Genomic DNA, 9223 nt, shown 5'->3' with positions numbered 1-9223 from the left:
GGTAAGCCTTGGCTGCTCAAGAGTTTCAGGGAGCTGTGATCAGGGTGTGCATGGGTCTCAGGTGTATTCTTGTTTGGGGTGTGTGTGTGTGTCAGGATAAACAGCCAGGCCTTAGAGATGTGACTATGTACCTCAGGACAAGTTCTCAGAGTCCATGGGCATTGGTTTGAGGGGAACGACATCAGGCGGTGTGCTCTGGGGCTGGGAACAGACTTACAATGCCATTCTGAGGTATGGGCAAGCCTCAGTTTCAAGGGGTCCGTATCCGGGGAGTAGACGTTACAGTCGGCAGTGGTGAGTGCTACCCAGTGTTTGCCTCCCATTCTGACTGATCTGACGGTGGATGTGCCCCTTTTAAGACATAAGGTGAGACACAGCTATGGGTGCAGGATTAGAAAGACTCAGGTGCCCTGCGAACTGCCCACCTCCCCCTACGGCAGGATGCAGATGGAAGCCAGGCTCCCTGAGCCGTGTAGCCACCTCCCTTTCTCCTAGGATGACTCCAGGTTGCCCTGGTCTGGGCTGCCCACCTCTGCTCAACTGTGACAGCCTTAAAGGCAAGGTAGGAGGCACCACTAGCTCCCATCACAGCAAACCCTCAAGCCCAGTGAGGACAACACCCCCCCACACACTCACTCCCCCCACGGAGCTCAGCCCTCCCAGTTCCCCACCCCCACACACACTCACTCCCCCCACGGGAGCTCGTAGCCCTCCCAGGCCGCCCCAGGCGATGCTCACATTTTCCAGTGTTTAGATTTTATCCGCTTTATTAATGAGGCGGGCAGGCGGCCCGGGTGAGGGTGTGGGGTTTTGCTCCTGCCCCGATGAGAGGAGGGGGGGGTGGTCACAGAGACCAAACCAATTCAGAGAACCTCAGTCCTTGGAGGGAAGGATCTGAGCCCTGTTGCCCTGACCATTGCCAGCAGTAGAGGTTTTGCCCACTCAAGGCTCCCAGCCCCAGAGGGCAGACATGCATGGGGTGGAGCAGCCCCTGGAGGCCAGTGGAGTGCGGGTGGAGGCGGCACGGAGCCGAGGAGCCGCCCCAGGAAGAGGGAGCGGCCTGCCGGGAGCCAGGGAGTAGCTGGGGCGGGCAGCAGGGGCCACGTTCCAGGCCATGGGGACCCTGCATCCTGAGCAGCTCTGGGTAAGACGCTGGGACACTGAGGGACGGCAGGCCAGGGAAGGCTAGCTCTAGCCATCCTGCTCTCGGGCTGTTTAATGGCTCTCCGCCCTAAGCTGTCCATCTCCTCTCAACTGGAGACTGAAGGAGAAGCCAGAGGCTGGTTTAAAAGGGGCATGGGATGGGCATCTGAATGAGGCAATGCCAGATTTGTGAGATTGCCATGGGAACAGAAGGCAACAGGGATGGGATTCTGGAGAAGAGGTGGGACCCTGGGTCTGAGAGCATCATAGAGATCAGAGGTGGGTCCGGGCAGCAGGGGTCTGTGGGCACAGAGAGGTCCGTGGAGACGAGATGTGGCGTAGAGGCCTTGGGGCACAGGAATGGGTTATAGGTGTAGAGATAGGCTGTTTGGGGAAGAGATAAAACTGCAGATTGAGTCAGTCTCTGGAGACAGGCACACGGCCACTGGAAGAGATGAACTATAGTGGTGGAGGTGTCGGGACATGGAAACCAAGGGCAGAGTTAAAAGGTGACCAAAGCTGGTCATGGTGGTGTGAGCCTTTAATCCCAAGACACAGGAGGCATAGACACGGAGATCTTTGAGTTTCAGGTTATCTGGCCTGTTCCAGGGCAAGCCAAGGACACTTCTGAAAAGGGAGAGAGATGGGCAGGCAGACATGAAGCTGGAAACTGGGACCAGAAGCAGGAGAGGCTCTATTCCATGGGGCCATGGACCAGGAAACTGATGGGGTGGAAACCAGGAGGTGGGGGTATGGTGGAGATGAGGAGATACCGAGGACCCGTGCCAGGTCAGTCAAGACCCCCCGCAGATAGGAGAGCACAGTGAAGCCAGACACAAGAGATGGGGCAGTGGCAGGTAAAGTTGGGTCCCAAATGGAGCAGCCAGGGGCATGTGGCAGTGCCCTGGGCACAGAAGGTTGGGACCCTACCTTATTGTGCCCTCTTCTTATCTACGCAGCCCTCTTGGCCACTGATATGAGCCCCTACGGGCTTAACCTGAGCCTATCGGATGAGGCAACAACGTGTGCAACACCCAGGGTCCCCAATGCATCTGTGGTGCTGCCAGCAGCTAACGGAACATCCCCAGCGCTGCCCATCTTCTCCATGACGCTGGGTGCTGTGTCCAACGTGCTGGCGCTGGTGCTGCTGGCTCAGGTTGCAGGCCGAATGCGGCGCCGCCGCTCGGCTGCCACCTTCCTGTTGTTCGTCGCCAGTCTGCTTGCCACCGACCTAGCAGGCCACGTGATCCCGGGTGCCCTCGTGCTTCGCCTGTACACCGCGGGGCGTGCGCCTGCTGGCGGGGCCTGCCATTTTCTGGGTGGCTGCATGGTCTTCTTCGGCCTGTGCCCACTTTTGCTTGGCTGTGGAATGGCCGTGGAGCGCTGCGTGGGTGTCACGCAGCCGCTGATCCACGCGGCGCGCGTGTCCGTGGCCCGCGCTCGCCTAGCGCTAGCCGTGCTGGCTGCCATGGCTTTGGCGGTGGCGCTGCTGCCACTAGTCCACGTGGGTCACTACGAGCTACAGTACCCAGGCACCTGGTGTTTCATTGGCCTCGGGCCTCGTGGAGGTTGGCGCCAGGCGTTGCTTGCCGGCCTCTTCGCCGGCCTCGGCCTGGCCGCGCTACTCGCCGCACTGGTGTGCAATACGCTCAGCGGCCTGGCGCTCCTCCGGGCCCGCTGGAGGCGGCGTCGCTCTCGACGTTTCCGAGAGACCGCAAGTCCCGATGATCGCCGGCGCTGGGGGTCCCGTGGACCCCGCTTGGCCTCCACCTCGTCCGCCTCATCCATCACTTCAGCCACAGCCACCCTCCGCAGCTCTCGGGGCGGCGGCTCCGCGCGCAGGGTTCACGCACACGACGTGGAAATGGTGGGCCAGCTCGTGGGCATCATGGTGGTGTCGTGCATCTGCTGGAGCCCCCTGCTGGTGAGGGGCGCAGTCGCTCCTCAAGCCTAACTTTTCTGTCCCCTGAAGACCCTGCCCCTCTGCTCTCCAGGATCCTTGCCGCCACTGTCTTTGAGATCTCTGTAAATAGCCTCACTCACGCAAGCCTTTCAGTCCACTTTCTACGCCCCTCCGCTCATCCTTCCATAGCCTTCTTCCTCCCCGGCTTTTTGACCTTAGAGTCCTCTGTGTGTTGGGATGCTGGGCCTTTCCAGCGGGACTCTCCGCAGTCACTGGGGGCCTTCTCGGTCACTCTCCTTCCCTTCCGCAGCACAGATCCTATTTGTCCTGCACGGCTCGCCCGCCCAGCGTCCTGACCGTCCACCCCACCCCCCTCTCCCACCGCTCCACTGCTCACGCCTGCTTTTCTCGCAGGTGTTGGTGGTGTTGGCCGTCGGGGGCTGGGACTCTGACTCCCTGCAGCGGCCGCTCTTTCTGGCTGTCCGCCTCGCGTCGTGGAACCAGATCCTGGACCCATGGGTATACATCCTGCTGCGCCAGGCCATGCTGCGCCAGCTGCTTCGCCTCCTACCCCTGAGGGTCAGTGCCAAGGGTGGTCCGACGGAGCTGGGCCTAACCAAGAGTGCCTGGGAGGCCAGTTCCCTGCGTAGCTCACGGCACAGTGGCTTCGGCCACCTCTGAATGTGCCCAGAAGCTAAGCCAAACCATTCTGGGCCGGGCTCAAGGGCATTGAGTCTCAAACTCAGTGTGCCTAGGGAGCTGCGTCCTGTGGGTCCGCAACACTGTCACCGCACAGGGGCAAAAGAGGCTCCACCGGGGACGAGTACAGTTCTAACGTTGGTCACGCGATGGCACAGATACACAGGATGCCCCCAGCACCAGAGGTGGGATTCCCCAGGCCAGCGGCTTGAAGAGCATGCGCACCATGCCTCAACCTTAGTTCTAAAATTGGGGCTCTTAGCAAGTAGAGCAACGTTTTGGATTCACTTCCCATCTCTGTCGCCACCACAATAGACCCTTGCTTGTTCCGTTCATTGGTCCCTAACTATGCCAAGAATCTCAACACCTGTACCCACCCAACCTTAAAACCCCAATGCTCCCCAACACACCCTTGAGCCCACTGCTGCATGTTCCCATCTTGACCTTTCAAATGAGCCCCGACAATCCTGTCCCCAAGAGTCTGCCTTGCCTCTGTCACCTGCCCCAAGCACACTACACACACACACACACACACACACACACACACACACACACACACACACCGATTCCACACAGAGGCTGAACCATGCATGTATAGAGTAACCCAAAGGCTTTTTTAAAAACCGCGACCTCTGGGGCAAGGCAGGGGCTGGGGGCTAGTAGCCTCCGGCCACAAAGTCGAAATCCCGGAAGGCCGCCTGCTCCGCAGCTGTGAGGGGCCGTGCATCCCGGGGAGGACTCAGTGTGGGGGCCTCTCCGGTGAACTCCTCATCGAAGTTGCTGACGTCTGTGCGCCCTGAAAGCGTAGGCACGAAGGGTGGAGGCAGGCGACGGGCCAGCAGGACATCCCAGCCCAGACTCTGTGGAGAGGGGGCCAGAGAGAGTCACGATGGAGGCTGGGGGGGACGAAGGGACATCTAGAGGTCAGCAGGAAGCAGACAAGAAGCGGGAGTGGGAACTCAGGTAAAGCAGGGTAAGGCCTATGACGACGACATGGGCCTGGAGAAGCAGTGGGAGTGACGGTTAAGGGTAATGAAGGGGGCAGACAAACAGGCAACATTTGAGAGGAACCAAGGCGACTGTTGGAGGGTGGGGCTACGAAACTCTTTAAATATAACTACTAGATTTGGGGTGCAAATGAACAGGGACTGAGAAGACTCAGGTCCTTGGGGCGACGGAGAGGACGGGGAGGGCCTGCTTACCCTGAAGAAAGGCTGCTTTTTCACATCTTCTGCGTCCCGCTCGGTGGATCCCAGCCTCCGCTCTGGGTTCCTCCGCAGGAGCTGTGAAGGGCACACGAGTCAATCTGTATCTGAGTCCAGTCCCAAGGCCCCTTCCCAGCCTGCCTTGACTAGGTGGTCGAGAGGTGGGACGTATGCCTACCCGTCTCATGATGCCGATGGCCTCCGCAGACAGGAATCGAGGATAGCGAACCTCGTCGTTGACAATGCTGTCAAATACCTCCTCCTCGTCGTCCCCAGGGAATGGAGACTGGGGGCGGGGGTGGGACAGAGAAAGCCGGGTTTTGTAAGATCCCACTTTTAGCCTGTCCACACAGCCAGCACTACCAAAGTGCCCCGCCCCTCCGGGAGCACCTAGCACCACTGCTCGCTTCTAGGGCTAAGTATCCCACCTTACAGTTACAGAAACAGCTCAGAGAGGTAAAGCTGGGGGCCCCAGATCAGACTGCCCATGGTAGGAGCAGATTCCCACCTCACTCTGAGGCACATGCATGTTCTCTACAGAAAACAGGCAGCCTGGGCCTCACCTCTCCCACCAGCATCTCATAGAGCAACACGCCTAGTCCCCACCAGTCCACTGCGCGTGTGTAGGACGTGTCTGTGAGCACTTCCGGCGCCAGGAACTCTGGAGTTCCGCAGAATGTGCTGGTCCGGTCCCCATAGCCCATCCCTGGGTGGGGTGGAAAGCAAGACCACGTGAGCCTCTGTAGGTGGGGGAGTAGGAGCATGAGATACTCCAGATAGCCATGCAGCCCTGCCCCACGTCAGGATGGGCTGCCCCAGAGGGGGCTGGAGCTGGTGAACTACCCTGAAGCTGCTAGGGTGAGCAGGTGGCTGACAGCAGAGCCCATAGAGGAGAAAATGGCACCTGACCACCTAGGTACAGCTGCGCCAGAGGGTAGCCCACCCCCTATTCCTCTCATCCCGGGATTGCAGCCCCTCACCCTCCTTGCAGAGGCCAAAGTCTGCGATCTTGACGTAGCCCTCAGTATCCAGGAGCAAATTGTCCAACTTCAGGTCCCTGGGGAATGGGGGTGTCAGGGGATGTAAAGAGGGATGGCTGGGTGGGGATCGGGGCTTTGTGCAGAGCTCGACCATGTCCAGGCTGTGGGCAGACCATGTTCTCACGTACACACCTGTAGACAATCTTGTGTTCATGAAGGAACTGCAGTCCCAGCACCACACAGGCCGAATAGAAGCTGTAAAGGCATAAAATCACACAAGCCTGGTTCTACAAAGTCCCTGACCCCTAGGGCCCCAAAGCTGTGCAGGAAGAAGGCCTGAGGGCGGAGAGGTGGTGTCTCAGGTGATGTGTGGGAGGGGCGTGGCGTGCAGGAGGGGCGTGGCGTGCAGAGGGGCGGGGCGCTGGGATGAAGACTCACACAGCCCGAGGCTCTGAGAACACATCGCTATGGATGTGCAACATCAGGTCTCCACCCGCTGAGTACTCCATCACAAAGCACACGTGCTCTGGGGTCTGGAAACAGCCGAAAAGGTTCACCAGGAAGGGATGTCCTGCCCTGGTCACGGCCGCCAAAATCCGCTTCTCACACATGAGGCTGGGCAGGAGGCAGAAGTCAGAGAGCCCAGCGGCCCTGCCCTTCGCCCATGCCCTCCGGGCTCACCCAGATATCTGCTGAGTTGCACTGCTCTGCAGCTTTGAGCAACTGGACTCATTTCTCATTTTGGGAAATGGGTAAGGGTTCAGGCTCGGACCGACACAGTCCATGCTGGGCCCTGGCTTGGGAACCAGGAGGCCGGCTCAACAGGCCCGGGGGTGGGGGTGGGGGTGGAGGACTGAAGCATGGAGTCTGACTGGCCGTGGAGAGAGAGGGCGCGCTGTGCTCATGAGCTCAGTGACACACACGACAGCAGCAGCACCAAGCTTCGGGACAGAGGCAGACACAACTGGGCTTCTGCAACCCAGATTAATAAATAAATCTTACTTATCCGAGCTTTTGTTCTTGGTTATTAAAGTTCCTGGTCTTTAAGAAGATGGCTGGAAAGTCTATGGTCAGGCTAAAGCCTTCTCAGGGATCAAGAACTATGAAGAATTATTTGACTAGACCTTTTCTTTAATTTTTTTTAAAAAAGATTTATTTATTTATTATTATATGTAAGTACACTGAACTGTCTTCAGACACACCAGAAGAAGGCATCAGATCTCATTATGGATGGTTGTGAGTCACCATGTAGGTGCTGGGATTTGAACTTGGGACCTTTGGAAGAGCAGTCAGTGCTCTTACCCGCTAAGCCGTCTCTCCAGCCCCCACCTTTTCTTTAATGTACTCGACAGTTGTGAGAGGACGAGATCCACGGGCATCTGGTAACTAGATAGATCAGGATGCTAAGTCCTGAGAAAGGCCCGGCTTCCCAGCATCTGGAAGCATCTGACAGAGGCATGATTTTAACCTAGGACCCTGACTCCAAAACCAAGGCAGTTCCAAGACCTGACATATGAGTCCTGGGCCTCCTGCCTGTGACTGTGTGACTCTAGTGGACTGTTGAACCAGGAGCAGAAAGGCGACAACCTCAGTATTCACTCTGGAAAGGGAAGTAGGTCACAACAGCGTCCCAGGAACTGCTTCCTACGTCAGTGCTCACTGGTCAGAGGTCCCTCTCACTGACATGCTCACAAGAGGACACTCTTGGTCTGTTTTCCAAAACCCCAAGGGTCAGGGCAGGACCTCACCTCTCCACTTCATCTCGGGCTACAATGTCACCTTTCTTCAAGGCTTTGATGGCAAAGAGCTGCCCACTGGAACGGAATTCAGACAGCAGCACCTGGCACACAGTGAGCACAGGGCCTTAGTGGTCAGCCCAAGCCCTTGGGGTAAAAACTTGGTGACCCCCTAGATCCCCCCCTGCTTCACCTTTCCAAAGTGACCCCGGCCAAGCACTGCCAGGAACTTGAAGTCCTCAAGTGTCAGGGGTGACTTTCTCAGGGGGCTGTGGAGAAAGAGAGCTTGTGGGGCCTCGGAGGGTGTGTGGGGGACAGGTAGGGACTGGGAAGGGGTATCACCTGCACAGGCCAGGGCCGGGGGTCTCCTGGGTCTCTGAAGGCAGCTCTGGAGAGGTGGTAGACTCGTGGGTTGGAGAACTCTGTGGTGCAGAGGTCACAGTAGCCATAAGTCAGAGCTCACGAGTCCCAAGAGCCAAGAAGGCCTGGGCCACACACACCCTCTCCGCCTCAGGACTGCCCCACACCCTCCTCCCCAGGACTGCCCCACACCCTCCTCCCCAGGGCCACCTTCTCAGCTCACTTTGCCTTCACAGGGGTAGCACAGGGACAGACCTGAGCATTGAGCATATTTCCAGCTCTGGGCTTTCTTTCCTTTGAGCCGACTCTCACCAAACTGCCCAAGCTACCCTCAACTGTGCTCCTTCTGCCTCGGCCTCCTGGATAACTGGGACCCCAGGCTTGCACTGGGCCCAGCTCTTCCTCCCTCTGTAACCCTTCTGAGATATTGTCTAAGTGAGGCTCAGCTGACTCCTGGGTTATAGAGCAGAGACCCTCGGCATAGCCTGTCCATCTGTCTCATTTTCCTCCCAGAATCCTGCTTATTTAAATATCTTTTGTCTGCTTATTTAATTTACTGGTTTAGCCTGCACAGATTAATGGATGGATTGATTTCTAATGCTGGGCATGGAACCCAGGACTTCATGCCTCCTAGATGAACCAACCCTCTACTACAGGGCTCCCTCCCAGCCTAGCCATACCACATGAACATATGACTGAAAAGAAGCAGGGCCTGGGGCAGCCTTGGCTCAAGAAAAAGAAGGTGCTTACTACACCAAGCCTGTTGGCCCGAGGTAGATCTCTGGAATCCACAGGTGGAAGGAGAGAATCAACTTCTGCAAGTTGTCCTCTGATCTCCACACCCAATATACAAATACAAATATTGAAACAAACAAAAAAAGACCCGGGATCTGAGGGTGTGGCTTTGTGGTGTAACGCCGGCCTCTCCTGTGAGACCCTGGCTTCCACCTGCCTTCCTTTTCCAAATGGAGAAAAGGCAGCAAGTGGACAGTGAGCCAGGCACACTCTCCCGATCGAGAGGCTGGGGCAGAAGGTCAAAAAGGAATGGAAAGTGGGCCAGCAGCAGGGTGGGAGGTGAAGGCGGCGGCTGCCAGGACCGACAACTGGAGTTTGAGCCCTGGGACTCATGCGGTAGAAGGAGAGAACTGACTCCTGCCAGGTTCCTCTGACCACGATGTGAGTACCACACACTCACAC

The 9223-nt window shown here is 57.6% G+C and overlaps 2 protein-coding genes across 6 annotated transcripts in view; one reads left to right on the top strand and one right to left on the bottom strand.

Moving 5' to 3' along the window:
* The first annotated feature begins 1616 nt into the window (after nucleotides 1–1616).
* Ptger1 (prostaglandin E receptor 1) lies at nucleotides 1617–4258 on the top strand. The gene is made up of 2 exons (XM_052166715.1): nucleotides 1617–3067; nucleotides 3461–4258. Exons 1-2 carry the CDS (start codon nucleotides 2018–2020, stop codon nucleotides 3725–3727), a joined length of 1317 nt encoding a protein of 438 aa, XP_052022675.1. The 5' UTR covers nucleotides 1617–2017; the 3' UTR covers nucleotides 3728–4258.
* An 80-nt stretch (nucleotides 4259–4338) lies between these two features.
* The window catches only part of Pkn1 (protein kinase N1), a 30533-nt gene continuing 25648 nt past the window's right edge, over nucleotides 4339–9223 (bottom strand). For all 5 annotated transcript variants that reach the window (XM_052166711.1, XM_052166713.1, XM_052166708.1 and 2 more), the window contains 10 exons: nucleotides 8009–8088; nucleotides 7860–7935; nucleotides 7679–7770; nucleotides 6369–6545; nucleotides 6123–6185; nucleotides 5931–6007; nucleotides 5514–5656; nucleotides 5129–5236; nucleotides 4948–5028; nucleotides 4339–4605 (listed from right to left, as the gene is read on the bottom strand). In XM_052166711.1, the coding sequence (XP_052022671.1) occupies nucleotides 4402–4605; nucleotides 4948–5028; nucleotides 5129–5236; nucleotides 5514–5656; nucleotides 5931–6007; nucleotides 6123–6185; nucleotides 6369–6545; nucleotides 7679–7770; nucleotides 7860–7935; nucleotides 8009–8088 (1101 nt within the window). In that variant the 3' untranslated portion in view covers nucleotides 4339–4401. The remainder of the gene's footprint in view (nucleotides 4606–4947; nucleotides 5029–5128; nucleotides 5237–5513; nucleotides 5657–5930; nucleotides 6008–6122; nucleotides 6186–6368; nucleotides 6546–7678; nucleotides 7771–7859; nucleotides 7936–8008; nucleotides 8089–9223) is intronic.

Source organism: Apodemus sylvaticus, chromosome 21 (assembly GCF_947179515.1).
Source record: "Apodemus sylvaticus chromosome 21, mApoSyl1.1, whole genome shotgun sequence".
Taxonomy (NCBI): Eukaryota; Metazoa; Chordata; class Mammalia; order Rodentia; family Muridae; genus Apodemus; species Apodemus sylvaticus.
Note: the sequence above shows the minus strand (reverse complement) of the source record. Positions and strands in the feature narration are given on the sequence as shown.

What these genes read in the sequence shown, in the direction of transcription:
- Ptger1 (XM_052166715.1), top strand. Translation starts at nt 2,018, where the DNA reads ATGGAGCAGCCAGGGGCATGTGGCAGTGCCCTGGGCACAGAAGGTTGG. An exon ending in TCTGCTGGAGCCCCCTGCTG is followed by an intron (nt 3,068 to 3,460) that starts GTGAGGGGCGCA and finishes CTTTTCTCGCAG; the next exon opens with GTGTTGGTGGTGTTGGCCGT.